This window comes from Crinia signifera, chromosome 2 (genome assembly GCF_055691185.1).
Source record: "Crinia signifera chromosome 2, ASM5569118v1, whole genome shotgun sequence".
NCBI classification, from domain to species: domain Eukaryota; kingdom Metazoa; phylum Chordata; class Amphibia; order Anura; family Myobatrachidae; genus Crinia; species Crinia signifera.
In genome coordinates, this window is record NC_139218.1 from 72,428,473 (window position 1) to 72,447,171 (window position 18,699).

General features: G+C 43.4%; 2 protein-coding genes across 2 annotated transcripts in view; one reads left to right on the forward strand and one right to left on the reverse strand.

Annotated features, from left to right (window-relative positions):
* SPAG5 (sperm associated antigen 5) overlaps positions 1-2,445 on the forward strand; it is a 61,979-nt gene extending 59,534 nt beyond the window's left edge. Inside the window, exons 25-28 of the mRNA XM_083170687.1 lie at positions 565-708; positions 797-871; positions 1,452-1,532; positions 2,182-2,445. Coding sequence (XP_083026813.1) covers positions 565-708; positions 797-871; positions 1,452-1,532; positions 2,182-2,250 — 369 coding nt within the window. The 3' untranslated portion in view covers positions 2,251-2,445. The remainder of the gene's footprint in view (positions 1-564; positions 709-796; positions 872-1,451; positions 1,533-2,181) is intronic.
* Positions 2,446-7,051: 4,606 nt separating this feature from the next.
* On the reverse strand, positions 7,052-18,181 carry TIMM22 (translocase of inner mitochondrial membrane 22). Its single transcript, XM_083172374.1, has 4 exons — positions 17,727-18,181; positions 14,562-14,758; positions 11,268-11,340; positions 7,052-10,164 (listed from the first exon to the last, which is right to left on the reverse strand). The coding sequence occupies exons 1-4, from the start codon at positions 17,980-17,982 to the stop codon at positions 10,088-10,090; spliced, it is 603 nt and encodes a 200-aa protein (XP_083028500.1). The 5' UTR covers positions 17,983-18,181; the 3' UTR covers positions 7,052-10,087.
* Between the last annotated feature and the right edge of the window lie 518 nt (positions 18,182-18,699).

Consider the following 18,699-nt stretch of genomic DNA (forward strand, 5'->3'; position numbering starts at 1 on the left):
CCCTTTTTCTCTAGTCACTGTGACATTAAAGCTCCATGCACACTAGAGGATATAGTTCAAGCTGTCGCTCTGAAGAGGCTTTCTGCGCGATCTCGCTCACTATGGCGTCTAGTGTGTACACTCCATATCGATAACGATGCACGCTCCTGCACATAGTTACTGATTTGATGTCTGCTGAACGTGCAGGCCAATTTGAATATGTAGCTAAACGACCTGTCCAGGGGGTCCCGGTGATGTCACTGAACGATGTCGACAGCCGATGTCGGCTAGTGCGTATGGGGCTTAATTTCCCATGATATTATGCACTTTTTTTCTTGTCTAACTTCTGTAAAGCAATATATACACTTGTACTATAGATGACATATGCATCATTCTTTGAAGAGTTCTATTAGCATGGACAGAATGTTTAGCTAAAATGTACCTTATAACTATTACATATTGATTTGTGCTCAATCTATTTTGTTGGTGTGTGTGTGTGTGTGTGTGTGTGTGTGTGTGTGTGTGTGTGTGTGTGTGTGTATGTGTGTGTGACTGTATATAATGTGTTATGACCTATTTTATTAGGTGCTTATTGAGGAGAATGAAAATTTACAGCTGTCACTGAAATTATGTGAGAATGAGGTAAAGGTCCTGAAAGCGGAGCTAGCGCAGAGTCCGGCTGACGCTGCAAGAAACTGGATTCAGGAGAAACTTCTACTGCACAAGGAGGTAGGTCGGGTGTTCTGTGAGGAATCTGACTACTGTACTGTATGCTGACAGTGACTGCTTGCTTACATACGGTGTTTGTTCTCCTCAGTTATCGACACTGAAACGAAAACTTGTTGACACTGATTTTGCAAAGTCTGAAGCAGTCCAGCGCTTAATGAGACATGTAAGTTCCTTTTTACACTTTAGATGTGCGACACTGGTGCGACAGAGAATTCAATATAAAAACAAACCTATACAGAAACGGTTATTATGCATGGTTCCAAACTATCCAAATGTACCATATGAGATTGTGACTGCAAGTTCATTAGGTTTGCACCACTGAGGCGGGAAAGGTATGGATTGGGGGACAGTGAATTAGACAGCATTGGGGTGCGATAGTTAGTTAGCTGCTGTCTGGCAGCAACGTCTTGGTTTCGATGCCCAACATTTTTGTGGTGGTGGTGGTTCAGAAAAATTGGGTACTAGAAGGCATTAATAGTAACCTAAAGTACACACTGTGGCTCTCTGGTGACAGTAGTTTTGTGGGTGGGATGAAAATTCTTTAATAACCAGTGACCTCCATAAGCACTCTTACGGATAACAACCCTGGTTCCAAGTGTATCATACGGTTACATTTATATGTGTGTTGTTTCCTTTTGGGCACAATTAAGTCAGAATTAAAAAATTGAGGGAATAGATTTTTTATGAAAGTTAATGCTATAAATGGAACCAATTAAGTTGTTTTTTTTTGCCTCTCTTTGTAGATTGATATTCTAACAACAAATCTCTATCACTCAGAGGCAGAAGTGCGGAAGCTAGATAATATCATTGAGAGAGTACGAATGGTAAGCTTCAAGGATAAGAACACATTTTAGTAGATTTATTTCTATAAAGACCTAAAGCAGTGATGGCTAATCTTGACATTCCAGCTGTTGAACTACACGTTCCAGCATGCCCTGCATTAGTTTTACTATTTGGTCTTGCTAAAACTGATGCAGGGCATGCTGGGATGTATAGTTCAACAACAGCTGGAGTGTCAAGGTTAGCCATCACTGACCTAAAACATTCAAATCCCTAAACTAATATTAAAAAATTAAATAAATAGACCGAACGCCTGCAAGAAGCCAAAGATGCAGAAGGTTTTGTGGAAATGCCTGTTTTTACATTGGCAAACCCTTGACACCAGACCCAGGTCGTCCTTCCAGCAGTAAGAGTTTGTTACATTATATTACACTATATTCCGTATACAGCTTGGCAAAACCATTCTTCTCACAACCACCTCTGGTAATGGTGGCCTCACCAATTTCATTATGGTTTCAGCAGCACTGCTGCTGCAGGAATCCAGAGAGTAAGTATTAAACAATGGGGGTGTGGTGTGGGCTGCTGTCTTACTCATCAAATGGGAAATGTATTTCATACATTAAGAGGATTTAGATCGCACAAAGCATAAAACAGTGTATACAGCAAGCTAATGTTATCTTGTCATTACTCTAGACAATCCGCTCTGTGCCAGACGTAAACTGCAGTGACACAATGAAACAGTTGGTGGAATTCCTCAACTAGACCATCCTTACAGCGTTCAAAACTTCAAGAAGGCTTTGGCATACTGCACTGGTGTATGATTTTTCACCTATTATATATATTTAAATTAAATGATTACACTTGTAAATATTTATATTCTGAATTTTTTTTTTTTTTTACTTTTCTAGAGTGTTTCTCTAAAACTTTGTATTTTGAGGTATTTCTTGTTTGAAGATGAATTGAAATAAAAGTTTATGTATATAACTGTAGTAATTATATATACGTAATTTGTCTCATTTCCATCCTCAGCCGAGTTTGACTGAAATATTTCATTTCTGGAATATAAACCAGAATCTATGTGATTTAAACCTAGCCATTTTATTTCAGTGCTGCAAAATGTTTATTGAAACATAACAGGCAACCAAAATATATCAATAAAATGAGTATTGTCGAAAGTGTTAAAGTAGGGACATTCCCGGGTTGGCCCCTTTTTCACACCGGCCTAGTCCCTGCATTTTCTGGTGTCAGGGGAGAGAGAAATCATACCATCACTATGTGCAGCAGCGGGGATCCAGGCAGCAGCAGCTGGGAGCTTGTATCACTATTTGCCTGGGCAGCAGGGGCAGAAAGCGCTGCTGAATTTGGAAACCTTTTGAAACGACTGGCCGAACGCGGATTGGCTGAATCCAGCCAATCCGCGTCTGGCCAGTCTATTAAATATGTTTTCAAATTCAGCAGCGCTTACTGCCCGGCAAATAGCGCTACAAGCTCCCAGTTACCCACCGCTGCAGCTGGAAGGGAGCGCCAGCAAGCCTGCCAAGTACCTTTCACACCGGCCCGTATACCAGGCTGGTCCCAGAAGCAACCCTGCTAGCTAACCGGGTTGAAATCCCGACAAATGTTCCCGGGAATAGTCGCAGGTTGTTCCCGGGGCCAACCCAGGAATTTAGGCTGGTGTGAAAGGGGTATAAGTTTCTTGCTGCCCTGGATTTTAAATGAAAAAAAAACCTGGATTCTTTTAAGCTGGTCATACACCTACAGATTTATTGTCGGATCTGGCTGGTTGGAACAAAAACATGGCTTCGGATGACAGCAAATGACGGTTTACCATTTGCTTGGAAAACTGACACTGTCATTCAGAAATGACTAGATTTTTGTTCCAACCAGCCAGATCTGACAATAAATCTGTAAGTGTATGGCCTTAAGAAACTTAAGGCGCGTACACCACAGATAAAATTCGCTGGCAATATGGTCGCCGATTGGAGTGTGCACCTGCAATAAATCACCGGGTGCGCGCTCCCGTTTTCAGCCCCCTAATGGTCGCTGGTCAGGAGTATGCTCCTCCGACCAGCAACTTCCCCTGCCTCTTCTGCCGGCAGTGTGTCCTTTTCATCAACGACCATCTCTGGTCGCTGATGAAAATGGGACACCGAGCAATATATTGCTAGCAGGGGGGCTGACAGTCCTTTTATTAATTTGTACCTCCTGCATGTGAGATGTATCCTAGTCTACTTTTTTTTTTCTCCCAGTCTTAGCATTGTTTGTGCAATACTTTCTAGACTTTTTATAGTGTGAAGCTGGGTACACACTAAACCAGGGGTCTTCAACCTTTTAAGACAGTGTGGGTCACATTTAAAAAAAAAAATAACAAAGCCCAGGGGCCACTAAGCTATACTGCAGTATTTAGACTCTAAATCACTCCCACCTTCCATGTCTCACACCTGTACCTCGCTCTCACCTTCCATGTCTCTCACCTGTACCTCGCTCCCGCCTTCCTTGTCTCACACCTGTACCTCGCTCCCGCCTTCCTTGTCTCACACCTGTACCTCGCTCCCGCCTTCCTTGTCTCACACCTGTACCTCGCTCCCGCCTTCCTTGTCTCACACCTGTACCTCGCTCCCGCCTTCCTTGTCTCACACCTGTACCACGCTCCCGCCTTCCTTGTCTCACACCTGTACCTCGCTCCCGCCTTCCTTGTCTCACACCTGTACCTCTCACACCTGTACCTCGCTCCCGCCTTCCTTGTCTCACACCTGTACCTCGCTCCCGCCTTCCTTGTCTCCCACCTGTACCTCGCTCCCACCTTCCATGTCTCACTCTTGCACCTTCTCCTGGTTTGCGGGGGTCAGCTCCATGTTGGGAATCACTTATGATGGGTGGTGTCTCACTGGGAGCCAGACTGAGACTGCAACGCACAGTGTGAGTGTACACTATGTGTAATTGGCCAGCTATTGCTTGTCAATCTATGCAGTGTCCAATGAGACATGTGAGGGAGCTTGGTATTAGAATGTGCCTGTGCGCAAACATACCTCCCAACTGTACCAATTTTTGCAGGACAGTCCTGCTTTGTTTGGGACAGTGTCCCTTGGGGGGGCAGTTAGGAGTCCACCATCAGTGCTTAGATGCTGTGCGCATGTTAAGCTGTGAGGCAGTGTGACAGTGGGCATGGTCAGCAGATCAGAGCACTGGCCATGCCACCAACAGTGATGAAAATGGGAGCTTAAACCCCCCCCCCCCCCCCCCCCAAGTGCAGTATCCAAAAGTCGGTCACCACATAGCAGTGTGATTAGCCCCTGCCCCCACTCCCCATAGGTCTCCTTCTTCATAGCAGTGTAATTAGTCCCCTTTCGCTTACTCCCAATGCCCCTCTGCAACACAGAACAATTTTATACTGTTTTCTAAGAGCTCTGACTAGATCGCTTAGAAAGTAATCACAGATTTCTCCATATGTATGCCCCTGAATTATGTGCAGTTCCACATGTCAAAATCTAGACAAATTGCGGCAAGACCCTGTGTGTACAGAATGAGCGATTGCGATCTAGGTCATCCTCAACCACTACGCAGTAAAATCGCTTAGCGCACAACAATCCTGATTCTTAATATAAGCAGACCTGCCCAAAAGTTAGATCACAATCCTCAGGTAGCTCACTTTTAGATCTCAACCAACTTAACAAAAACAAACCTGTGATGGCTTCTGTGGCCTCCGATGCCCAGCCCACAGTAGTGCAGCGTAAGGGTGACATCATGCTTTCTTGTAACAAGATCTGCTAAGTAAAGCTTTACAGATCTTCCATGAGTAGGCTAACACTATCTTCAGGTGGCTTTAGTCCATTACCTGCTATGGGGCTGCCCTGTCAGTGAGGGTCTTGTGATTTACAGTTACTAATTCAAATTGGTAAGCCCTCATATTATCCTGTGTCTATTATGCCAGCCTATTTCATGCCCAAAACCATGTTTGGCCAGACCAAATACATGTGTAAATAGCCACTCTTATTAGTTAAAAAAGAATTGGGCTAAAGCCCCGTATACACGGGGATATATCGCTGAGCCTGTCAGTGGAAATCAGCTGGTCGCAGGAGCATGTTCCAGCGATCACTACGGGGAGAGAACGGGAGTGCGCACCCGATATATCGCCGGTGCACACTCCCATCGCGGGCAATATGGTAGCTCAGCGACTAGACAAAATCACCCCGTGTACGCACCTTTACACCTGTTGAGATCGCTGAACTGTCCTAAGGACATGGTCAGCTTACTTTATATACAGTACACTACATGTTCCCATAATACTTCTAGGGATAAGGTGTTGTTGATTGGCTGGAGAGAAATTATGTCAATGTAGAGTTTCCCAGTTTAGCTACTGAATGTCATGTAACTAAAGGCAAAATGGCAGTACCCATGTTTGGTAATTGGAGGGAAACTCAGTGTGGTGAAGCGGTATACACCAGTATCCTATGACAGGCCCTGTTTAGATGACCGCAGAAGCTGCTGATCTGACACTGGGGCCTTGACAGTCTACTTAGCACACCATGACCTGCTATAGCACTTCCGAATAAGCCTAAACACATAGAGCGATTGGTTGCTCTGCAACCAAATTGCTGAGTGTCCCGTTTTCATCACTGATGAAGATGAGACGCTCCGCCGGGGAAAGTTGCTGGTCGCAGGAGCATGCAAAAGGTGAAATGAAAGATGGCTTTGTTTGGTATGGGAACATATAGTGAAAATGACAAAGATTTTGTGGCTAATAATAGAATGTGTTTTAGAGTCAAGGAAGAGGAGATTGGAGTGAATGAGTGTATATGAATAGTGTTAGGGAAATATAGGGACAAGAGAGGAGAGGATGGTAGTGATTAGTAAGATGTGTAGAAGTATAAAAAGTGGAATTCACAGGTCTGGCGCCGCTGTTCCCTGCACTTATTGGCAATGTTTACTACACTGCATGACACCTGGGATCAGCTGACCACTGAATTCCCAGCCATAGCGCCAATGGTAATCACATGATTCTAGTGACCTGTTCTCAGTGTAAACTTTGGTTCAATCCTAGAGAATGAATCCATTTTTTTTTTTTTTAGTGAACTTCTGTCTAAGTAAGTGTTACATTTGTACATGGTCGATGTAGGTGCAAACTTTAGCCCTTTTTTCAATAAGCTGATATCTTTGTATAGTGTAACAGCACTTATTTAATTGCTTAACCTGGGGGATTCTTTCTTTCCTATTTTTCTCCTCTACACACTTCTCCTGTTCCTCTGTTTTCCTTTTTCTCAGGATATTTGTTGTGGGTGTCGTTATCCCTATCTTGTTGGGCACTGTTTCTTACTATTGCACCCGTTTTACTGATCTATATCTTTGTCTGTCATGGATGGTGAATAAAGTTTTTGGGATGGTGTTTAAACTAGAGTTGCTATCAGAACAGGACCGGACCCTGGAGGGTTTAATGTAATGGTGGTACAGGAACTGAGACACAGCTAAGGTGAGTGTTGGCGGAGACTCTAAACAGAGGTGCAGAGTCTAACCACATTGGTCAGGGATTTTACAACACCAAAAGGATCAAACAAAGACAACAAGATCAAGTCTATCATATTTTCACAAAGCAACTACTTACAAGCTGCCACTGTAAGTCACATCTACTGTACACATGATAAGAAACCCCATACAGGCATTTGCCATAGACCAGTGGCACCCTGGGGTGCCCTTGATTGGTGGTCCATGAGCAATTCAAATTATTTATGACCATTGTAATAGGCAAATTGTGGACTAAACAGAAGTGAATCCAGTCTATTATCACATAACTGACCCTATGTATGAGATCTAAACACAGTTTAATAAATTCAAATATATTTTCTCAATGCAACGCAATTGCATACTAATACTTTTCTAACATAATTTGCCCCATATATGCATGCCACTGTCACTAAATACAAGTGAGGCCATCACACACAGGATTGCAGTAGCCAAATTAGAGCACCAGATACATCTCACACTATGGGCCAAGAGCGCAGTCGATACTTTCCATTTTGCATTGCTGTATCATCAGTTCTCCACGCTCAATGATTGATATCTACAATACCACTGGATGTTACACATCATTGGCCAGCCAATCGAGAGTAAGTGTTTGGCTAATAAGTTGTATCACCTTTATTCACGGTATCCAGAATTCATCAAGTACCCTAATCTGCAGAAACTACCCAGAAGAACTAGCTTTTTATAAATACCAATTTGCATAAAATTACAATAGGTCATAAAAAAAGTTCCCTTGATAAAGAAAGGCAGTGCTCAACCCTAGGGCCCCTATTCAGATCTGATTGCAGTACAAATGTATTCTCAAATGGGCAAAACTATGTGCACTGCAGGTGGGGCAGATGTAACATGTGCAGAGAAAGTTAAATTTGGGTGGGGTGTGTTAAAACGGAAACCTATATTGCAGTATAAAATAATGCAGCCAGTATTTACCCTGCACAGAAACAAAATAATTCACACAAATCTAACTCTCTCTATGCATGTTACATATGCCTCACCTGCAGTGCACATGGTTTTGCCCATTTTGAGAAATTTGTACTGCGATCAGATCTGAATAAGGTCCTATAAAATGTGAGACCATTTTGAATCAGCTGCTAAACAGTTATTCATTGTTGGATCAACTTGATGATACCAGATCATATCAAGATGTTTACAGCTGCAGGTTGTAAAAAAAATAAAAAATAAATAGAAGGCTATCAGTTGGAAATATAACACAATCACTGTGGTAATCCTGAGAATTTTCTGGACTATGCTTCAGTGCCCAGACTGGCAAACCAGGAAAATTTTCAGGATTGCCACTATTTAAGGTGGCCATACACATGCAGATTTATCTTCAGATCTGGCTGGTTGGAACAAAAACATGGTTATGGATGAGAGCAAATGACAGTTGACCATTTGCTTGGAAATGCTGGAAAACTGACAAACTTTCAACTCATCCATAACCATGATTTTGTTCCAACCAGCCAGATCTGAAGATAAATCTTACTAGTGTATGGGCACCGCCGCTGAGCTGATGGCGCAACTCCGCTTCAGCGCTGCTCGGCTGCGCATCCCCTCCCCGCCTGTGTGACGTCATGCCGGGGGTAGCGGCTGACAGTGATCAAGGGCGCTGCCCGGGAGAGTTCCCCCTAAAAAAAAAAAAAGTCACCCAGTGGGGAGCGCTACCTAAAAAAAAAAAAAAAAAACACCACTGAAGGAGTTAATCTAATTGGTCAATCAGAAGTTAGGGGTTGGGATCTCTGTCTCAGTACCAAATGGAATCAAATTGAGGCTTGCTGTATAATCAGTTCTCCACGCTCAATGACAAAACCCATCTACCATTGGTTGTTAACCATCAACGTCTGGCCAATCCAGAGTACATTTTTGGCTAATAATTTGTATCAACTTCAAATTAGGATTCAGTATGGTATCCAAGATTTCTGTTTTTCTTTTGGCATGCCACACTGATACTTCTGCGTAGCGTATTCTACAGAGAGTTGTAATTATATGTGGGGCAGAACTAGTGTGATCAATCACAACACTTCCCATTCTAACTTGTCTGAATGGCAAAATCTTTAAGGATGACAGATAATACTTGCCTTAAATGTGAAGTAAAGGGTCACATGTGGCTTATATACAATTTATACATGTCAAAATCTGCATAATAATCTGAGACTAAGCCCCCCCATTAGAGTAGTGTGGGTAGATATGTTCTGGTGTTAGCAGAAGTAATGTTCTGGTGTTAGCAGAAGTAATTGTTTCTAAATCTTGGTTAGCTCCCAAGTAGGAAAGCCAATCCTAGCGCATTTTTTCTATCCCGGGATTGGATTCCCTAAAAAAAAAAAAATGACCCAGCCGCCCCACATATTTACTTACATGGGCATGTGCGGCCCAGGAGCCAGTGCTATGCGGCCTGCACAGCATGACCTTTGACCCATCACGATGCACAGAGCCACACAGCCGGGCAGCATCTGAGCAGGTGCTCAGCCACTACCCGGCGTTAAACTGTGCATGCGAAAACCAATCCTGGGATGGAAATCCCAGAAATTTCATGGCCAAATCCCGGGACCGGCATCCTGCCAACCCCAGGATTGGCCACCCTACTCCTGAGGAAGTAAACATACAGCTTTTAGCAACACAACATGTATGCAGATATATTGTAAGGAGAGAAAATAAATGTACGGTTGTCCAGGAAAAATTTCTATCAACAATATTCACAAAAAATACATTTAAGAACAAAAAGTAAAAAAGTTGCATGGTAATATATATTTTTTAAACAGGCTAGTTTGTACAACATCTAACCAGGAAAAAAAAAAAGTTTTGCCTTTTGATGCTTCAAAAAAGCTTCAGAGTTTGGTTGGAAATCCACAACCCTGGGTTGTTGTTACAAGGCTATAATTAATTAAATTCCTATTAACAACTATAGCCCAACAGGTTCAAATTAATGATTCTACTTTTCTGCCCACCTCCTGATTAACTGTTGATATTTAACAGGGCAGAACAATTATTGAGACATCTTCACTGTAGAGGTCTTCATTGGTCAAGAAAAATCTCTCTTCCATAAAATGTCCATGGAGAGGCAGGGCCACCTGGCAGCAGAGAGCTGCTACCGCAGGTAATAGTCTATGACAGCAGAGAAAGCAGCAAATCCTCCACAGCCAAGAGTTCCAGCTTTGAGGCCAGCTGTAAAAGAAAACACATACAAATCACATTATTACCAGCTTCAGAACAGTTTTATGTACAGACAAGAAATCGCCCCAAATTCGATTTGCTTAACGTCCCTCACGGAACTGAGGCGTGGTCCTGTGCACATCGGAAATGAGCCGGAGGTCAAACCTGCTGCTCATCTAACCTCCGACTCCGCCCTCCTCCTGGCAGCGGGGAACGGGGTTGCTTGCCCCCGTTGTCAGCACTGCCTATTTCACTGTGGAACTACAAGTACCACAGTGACCTGTCAGCGCGCTGCTGCCGCCCGCTATGCTGTTAACGTATCTGTCGATACGTAGCTTACAGCTAGAGCGGCACGAGCACAGTCAGGCAGAGCTAGAGCAGCACGCGCACAGTTAAACAGAGCCTCTGGCAGGCTGCCAAGTTTCTGTAACAGACAGTGCGCACGGCGGCGCCGTGAAACTACACAAGTACCCAATTAATCTTACAAAGTCAATAAAAAAACAGTTAACCTACATGGTGTCACCTTTACAGATAGGGGGCACACTATCTCTGGATACTTTCATTTACATAAATAACAATTAAATGTTTTGACTGTAGACAACTTCTTTGTCATCAGGTAATTTGGTGCAACAGCAGACAAACCAACCAACCAAAGTCCCTTTCCACATGTCTGAGAGGCAAGATCCATCATTTAAGCTCTTTTAGGGCTGGAGTCTGATTCAGAAACATCTGCTATTGTTGGACGTAGTTGAGCATTTTTATTCTCTGTCGGTCCCTATTAGTGACACTGACCGCCAAGCAAGCCCCCATTTATCACACTCCACCTTTTCATGCGCTGCTACTGAGGGTCCCTGTTACACTGAGGGGCGACAAGGGTCAACCCAGCAATATGCAGAGTTAGTTGGGCAGTGTAAAAGGGGTGTAAATATCCCAAATACATTTATAGTAAATGTCACCGCTCCTTATTCAGCGGGCAGATCCAGAAAATCTACGAACTTCGAACCTGTATGCAGATTATTTTCTCAGGGAGCCGACACCAGTAAACACCGTATTCTTCTAGCCAATTAATTAAATTAAAGCTCTGCTACGTCTAGGACAGATAATAAATCATTTACCTCTGAAGCCGATAGCACCCCCTGTAATACATCCACTCAACACACTATTCTTCCAGTCTGATTTTCCACGATACTAAAATAGAAAAATCAAATTATAAACCACAGTTATAGATAATCTACAGTATCTATAGTAAGACATAAACAAATGACGTTGAATTTCAAATTCAACTGCAGGACAATTCATTCAGGACAGAACATTAACAATACTGCCACCATCAGTAGTTTGATCACTGACAGTTATGCGGTCAACAGAATTTTTGGTACTTGTGAGTTATCCGGACGCCCGATTTCAAAATCGGGTCGGATCGGGCACATCGCATCGCATCGCATGCGACCATCGGATGCGATGCGATGCGATGCGATGACCCGATTTTTCCATAGGAATCAATGTTAAAATGGACTGAGTCCATTTTAACATGGAATTCAATGGGAAAAAGGGGTCCTTTTCATACCCCTACTATCCAAGTGGGCATGGAGTTGGATATAAACCTGTGGCGAGCGTAGCGAGCCACCGAGCCCGAAGCGTGGCGAGCGTAGCGAGCCCCGCGAGGGGACACGGAATACCGTCCCCTCGCGGGGCTCGCTTCGCTCGCCACGCTTCGGGCTCGGTGGCTCGCTACAGGTTTATATCCAACTCCATGCCCACTTGGATAGTAGGGGTATGAAAAGGACCCCTTTTTCCATAGGAATCATTTTAACATTGATTCCTATGGAAAAATCGGGTCATCGCATCCGATGGTCGCATGCGATGCGATGCGATGCGATATCGCATCGCATCGTATCTGATTGTATGCCTTAACTTAAGGCATACAATCAAAAAATCGGGCGTCCAGATAACTCACAAGTACCGAATTTTTTTTTTAATGTTATACTGCTGTCATTGTGAAAATGATTTTTTTTTCTGCGGTTACACATACAAACCCTGCCAACACCCATTATACGGGATGCAGTTGAAACCCCGGCGGTCGGAATCCCGACACTTTGTCCCTCTGTGTGAGACCACGACACCCATAGAGGGAGAACAAATTAGTGTGGAGAGCGTAGCGAGGCACCGGGCCCGCAGCGTGGCGAGCGCAGCAAGCCCGCAAGGGGGGGCGATCCACATTCCCCCCTTGTCGGGATTTTGACCGCCGGGATTTCATATCGATTCCCATTATACACAACCCTGGTAAAGCTCATTGAAACACTCACTAATGTTCTTTTCTCTAAAAGTAACCACTCAATGCTTCATTGGAACGTCTTATGTTACTGAAGTTGCCCTCTCCTCATACAATATAAGCGTTAGTAACTTCAGTCTAATCTTCAGGAGCCCATACACGCTCCGTTCTGTAGGGCTCTGTTCTGTACTATGCGATGCGCGCTCCCGCGCATCACATAGTATGGTGCTGCACATACTTTTTGTACTAGGTACACATCGTATCGGATCGCAGTGCATGCACACTGCATGCACTAGGGATGCGATCCGATGTGTACTTTAAAAGTACAGAACGGACCGAAAAAACGGAGCGTGTATGGGGGGCAGTAAACACAGATATACAGGATACGGACGCTAGGTCGACACTAGTGGTAGACTTTCATAAAGTTTGACAGGGCTTTGGTCGACACATGAAATAAGTCGTCATGGCTATCTTCAACAGTGTCAAAAGGTCGACATGAGTTTTTCATGTTTTTTTTTTTTTTAAGCAGACTTGTGCCGACAGGCGGTATCTCATATCCCTACCATCCACTAGTTCGTGGAGGGAGAATGTAATAGTGTGCTACAGTAAGTGAAACACGTCACCGTGCCTGAAGCATGGCGAGCCATGCGAGGGGACGTGGTCAATGTCAACCTTTTGACTGTTAAGCATTAGTTAGACAATGGGAAGATTGTGTCAACTTTCTGACTGTCGATCTATTTGATGTGTAGACCTTTAGTGGTCAACCTTCATACAGTCAACCCTATGACCCATACCCCACTCTCTACTCCAGGGCTGGGCAACGGCGGCCCTCCAGATGTTGATGAACTACACATCCCAGCATGCCTTGCATCAGTTTCCGCATGGCCACATAGCAAAACTAATGCAAAGCATCCTGGGATGTGTAGTTCATCAACATCTGGAGGGCCGCCGTTGCCCAGCCCTGCTCTACTCCCTACTCACTAGCATTCAAGGAAGCCATTCTTCTGGCAGATCTTCCCCATCAGCTAATATTTCTAATTATGCGATTGACTTCATCGTCAAAATCAGTTAGGTTTCCCTGAATCTAGGTTTCCCTGAATGGTGCTAGCTAAATAGACACTGCAGGAAAGAATATTTTGAGTAGACACTGCAGTGTCTATCGGCTGTACACACGGGCTGCTCCTGGAGAAGGCCGCCTGCTTATCTCTGGCAGCGACATCACAATTTTGACTAAGCAAAATCGCTTAGTCAAAATCACCCACCCTCCAGGCAATGGAGGAAATTTACTTTCTAGAGACATTTAAGGCCCATACACACTGGGCAATTTTGAGCTGAACGCAGCTCACTTTTAATGTTTGAGCTGCTTTCAGCTCAAAAGCCGCCCAGTACGTTCGGCCCGGCGATAAGAGCTGATGCGTGCTCCTGCATCATCACCAGCTGCCACCACTCGTCCGCGGGTATTGCCAGGAGACGAGTGGCGGGTGGATGACCTTCCATAGCGTCACGCTATGGAAAGCTGTCCACCCAGGCGAAAAATCTCTTAGTGTGTATGCACAGAGCGATTTTCAGCATCATCGCTGTGCATACACACTGGGCAAAAACATCTAGTATATATGCACCTTTAGCTTGGCATACATGTCTAGGCCTAGGTTAGAGAGGGCATGAATGGGCCATTTCATCAAATTTTTACTTATCTTCTGTATAGTAACTATATTGCTAAAACATCCTCAACTGAATAGCTCAGTGAGGGAAAATTCCTTAGCAAAGGAAATAAAATAAAACAGCAGAAGCCATAGGTAAAGGAAGTGCTGGTGAGGGGGAGTTTGAATCGCCTTTAAGGTTTATTCTTTTGACTATGACATGTAGAAGGAGTGTACAGTTAAATTAAATACCCCCTACCAGAGTAGAATTTGTATTGCATTGGAGGTCTTGTGTAATGTTGGAGGTCTTGTGTAATGTTGTGTATAGGAAATAACTCCTCTTTGCTTATTTACAGTATTATTATTTGTGTAGATCATTGTATTATTTAAACTCTTGGAATCTTATTCCATCAAAACGGTGATTCTGAATCCTGATCAAAATGTATGAGAATTTAAATGCATGAATGACCTACATTAAATGTGCGTATTATACTTACAGACTCCACTATACATTCTGTGCAGGAGAACATTGCACCTACAATGGCAAAATTCTTGGCATATGACATTCCTCTCTGACCCATATCTTTCAACACTTCTCTGGCAGTAGGAGTGCGAAGAGGATCTTTAGGATCAAAACCTACATTTGTGTCAATACCAGCAGTAAACACACCAAACGCTCCACCAAGGACAAAACCTAAGGGAAACAGTTTGCAGAGAATGATTTGCAGTAAGTGTACAGAGTATCTCATAAAAAAAAATAAAAAATAAAACATTTGCAACTTAGTACAGGAAGCAAATTTACAGAACATTGGTTACATTTTCAGCCTACTGAAGTAGGTGGTCTACATAAATACATGGTTTAACCTCTAAGATACTAAACCTATCAAAAACATGTCAATCATTTCCAGAACTGTACCCACCAAAATGAGCTGGCATTCGAATTCCAGGTAAAAGACAGATTTTTCAGACCATAAGTCTGAATGTGGTATATGTAAACTCCACTTATTTTAAATCTAAACATTGTAAAAGAAACAGAAATGATTCTAAAGACAACTACATCAAACCTGAAGGTGGAAAGATTTATTTTTTCCCCTTCCATTTTTAACTGTGCAAAATACAAAACAAAATGTGTATTCTGGCTTTGTGATCCTTGCACTGCAGCATAGAACAAAGAAATACAAATTAAACACCCCCACACAATTTTCTCTTTAATAGTTCTGGTATTCGTGCTGACATTCTCCAGAAGAAAGCTTGGAGCTGGCTTTCAGGGAATGTAGAAGAGTGTAGAGTGCACAGTGGTACAGAAGTGTGTTATGGTATGCTAGGTCGACCATGTCATTCATTAGGTCGACAGTCAGTAGATCGACACCACTGAATGGTCGACATGGTCTAAATGTCGACACAAGCTTTTCACAGGGTTTTTTTTGCCCAAATGTCGACATGGACACTAAGAAAGTGCACCTCACGCCATGCTTCTCCCACCAAGCCGTAGTGGATGGTAGGGCATGCAAAACCGCCTGTCGGCACATGTTGGATATAAAGACATGAACAACTTGTGTCAACCTTTTGACTCTCGACCATCTCATTGTCTACCTAAAGCTTGTGTCGACCTTTAGACTACGTCGACCATTCAGTGGTGTCAGCCTACTGACTGTCGACCATAGTTTGTCGACCTAATGAATGTCGACCTAGACATGGTTAACCTAGGGTCCGGATACCACATAAGTGTTGGTGCAGTGAGTAATGTTTTGTGTTTATACTCATGTACTGAAAATGTTATACCAACTTCTACACTGTTCTCCAATGTCGACGAAAAAAAAAAAAAAAAAAAAGTCATTTAATTGGCCATGACTGTTGCAATATTTCACCTGCATCACTAAAGTTTACAAATTACATTTATAAAATGAGGGCAGAGAAGACAAAAATATGAGCCAAAATCATACAGAACATGTGTGGGTGTTTTTTTTTTTACCCTTTGAGTGTGAGAGATGTGCAAAATATCAACTAAAAATGCCAGCGTTGCTCACATTTGTTATATAAATTCAAAAAATAAATGATTTCCTCTATAAAAAGGTAAACATTACAGGTCATTATGAAGAATAAAAATGTTTGCTTGGCAATTTTCACACCAATTTTGTCAAATTTACTTGGCACTCAAAGGGTTAATATTTACTTTTTATATCTTGGTTGCATTTATTTTCTGCTGTGATGTAAAGTGGGCGTGTTATCAACTATTTACAACAGAAGTATGGTGCTGGTGCAGGACTTTCCCAGCCATGATTGTTTTATTGGTCTACGTAATTTGTGGTTTTCATAGTAATCCATTATCCCCATTTCTAAGTTGCCTTTCTTGACTGTATATAGAGGATGCAAATGAATTATAGTCTTACCCATTTTTCTGGCTGGTCCTCTGATTGGGTATTGTCAAATCACCAATGCTATTATATTAGGACCAGAGCTAATTTACCAAATCTCCATCCAAAATTTATGTTTTTGGTGGAGCTAGCCTCATTGTGATGGTTTCCCCATAAAAAGGAACCGAATACAGAAAGCTGCAAAACAGTGAGAAAATATCCGAATGCAGCTCCCAAAGGAGGATATAAATATTTGTATTCTATTGATTATGAGCAAGGCACAATGTAATGACCTATTTTCTTGTTTTGTGTTTCTTTTAGCATTTTTTAAAGGACTGTCCTGTCCAGGAGAAACCAAGACAAGAGCAGAGCTCTATGGTTTCTTACCAGAACCAATTTCAGTGATTCTGCATAAAATGCAGAGATTGGGTAAAAAAAATGGTCCAGACCTGAAACCACTGGACTGGATCGGTTTCCTGCAGCAATCATGGACAATGAGAAGAACTCTGTCTAACCCTGTCTGGGGAAGGATTTGACAGCAGCCACTGGGAAGACGGGGAGGGAGAGTATACAGCCTTCTGAATGATCTGGGATGTGGTGAACAAATCAGACCATACAGTGAGGCAGGAATCTCTCTCCCCATCTTCCCAGTGACTGCTGTCACTTACATCCTCACTGACGGGACACCCCTCAAGATGGGGATGGAAGAAGGAGCATCCTACTATCTCCACAGTGGCTAAAGGTGGCCATACATCAGAACGACCTTATGCAGGTCGTAAGAGCGATTGAATGTGCTTTTAAAGCACATACGATCTGCTTACGACCTCAAGCAAAGCTGATGGATCATACGTGCAGCACATGTCATCTGATGTGCACACACTCAATAGCACCACACGTCGAAATTGTACGTTCAGGCCAGAGATTGTTCTAGTGTATGGCCACCTTAAGATTGCTGCAGGAATCCGTTTAAGCCGAAGCATTGTAGGGTCTTGACAGTTCCAGTTTTTACCAAAACTCTGCAATGTGTACAAGATATGACCTGGCCACTATCCTTTATTACAATACATTTGAACTGACAGAAGATCTGAAAGCAAGTCATCACATTCCTTAAATTCCAGTTACTCTATTGCCTGTAAGTCACAACCATTGTAGAATAATACTGGTGCACAGTAATATGCTTTCTCTCCTAGTATATGAAAATGAAGGTTGGGTGTTTAATATAATTGTAGTTGCATTACATTTACCAGCAAAGTACGGGGTGACAACCTAGTCCCATCATGCCCACCCCTATATCTGGTGCATACTCACCCCCAACACATGCCAGGGCAGCCTTGAAGGCGCAGCTCTCCATCACCCGCTCCATCATCTTATGCTCTTCGGACTTCAGGGGTGTGGGGATCCCCCCCATGCCTCCGGGAATCACATCCTTCGGCCTTCTCTTCTCCCCAATTAAGTGATCCAAGATTAAACTGTACTGCAGAGTGCCGTCCCCGGCGGCCGGCGAGGGCACACTGCCGTGGGTCATTGCTGATGACAGGGATGTGCTTCCACTGGGCGCCGCCATGACACCCTCACACGTGACTCACGCAGCCGCACTGACTGCACTTTCCATACGGCGCGACACTGAGTGCATAAAAATGTTGTGACGGGAAGCATAAGAGTGGCACGGGGTTGTATTCACAGCGATTACCTATCTCATTAGTAATGAATTATCCAGTGAAGCACTCTCTCACCAAGCGGCGTATCTGCTGTGCGGAATCAGGCCAGCAGAATCACAGCTACTTGTCCCAGTGACAGCATCACGTGATGTGTGTATGTGCGAGAGAGAAAGAGAGATGCTCTAAAGCAGGGTTATGGTATAAGTATAAAGCATAGACTGACTCATGATAGACAGTCATGGTCGACAGGGTCTAAAGGTTGACAGGTAAAAGGTCGACATGGAAAAGGGTCGACATGCTTTTTTAAAGTTTTAAGGGTGTCTATGTTGACATAGATTGACATGGACACTGTCTAAGTGTACCGCGTCCCCTCGCATGGCTTGCTGCGCTTGCCATGCAACACTATTTTATTGTTCCATCCCACTCTAGTGGATGGTAAGGCAGGAAATACCGCCTGTCGGCACATGTCGGCTGAAAATTTTGTAAAAAAAAGCATGTCTACCTTTTTCTTGTTGACCTTTTGACCCTGTTGACCTTTTGACTGTCTACCATTAGTGGTCGACCATATGACTGTCTATCATGAGTCAGTCAATGATCACAGTCCGGATACCCTAAGCAGTGGT

Bases quoted from the DNA above. Each gene is read 5' to 3' on its own strand.
- TIMM22 (XM_083172374.1), bottom strand. From the start codon at position 17,982: ATGGCGGCGCCCAGTGGAAGCACATCCCTGTCATCAGCAATGACCCAC. The intron at 14,759-17,726 runs GTGAGTATGCAC...TGTTTCCCTTAG, and splicing joins TGCCCTGGCATGTGTTGGGG to GTTTTGTCCTTGGTGGAGCG. The intron at 10,165-11,267 runs GTAAATGATTTA...TTTCTTTTACAG, and splicing joins GGGTGCTATCGGCTTCAGAG to CTGGCCTCAAAGCTGGAACT.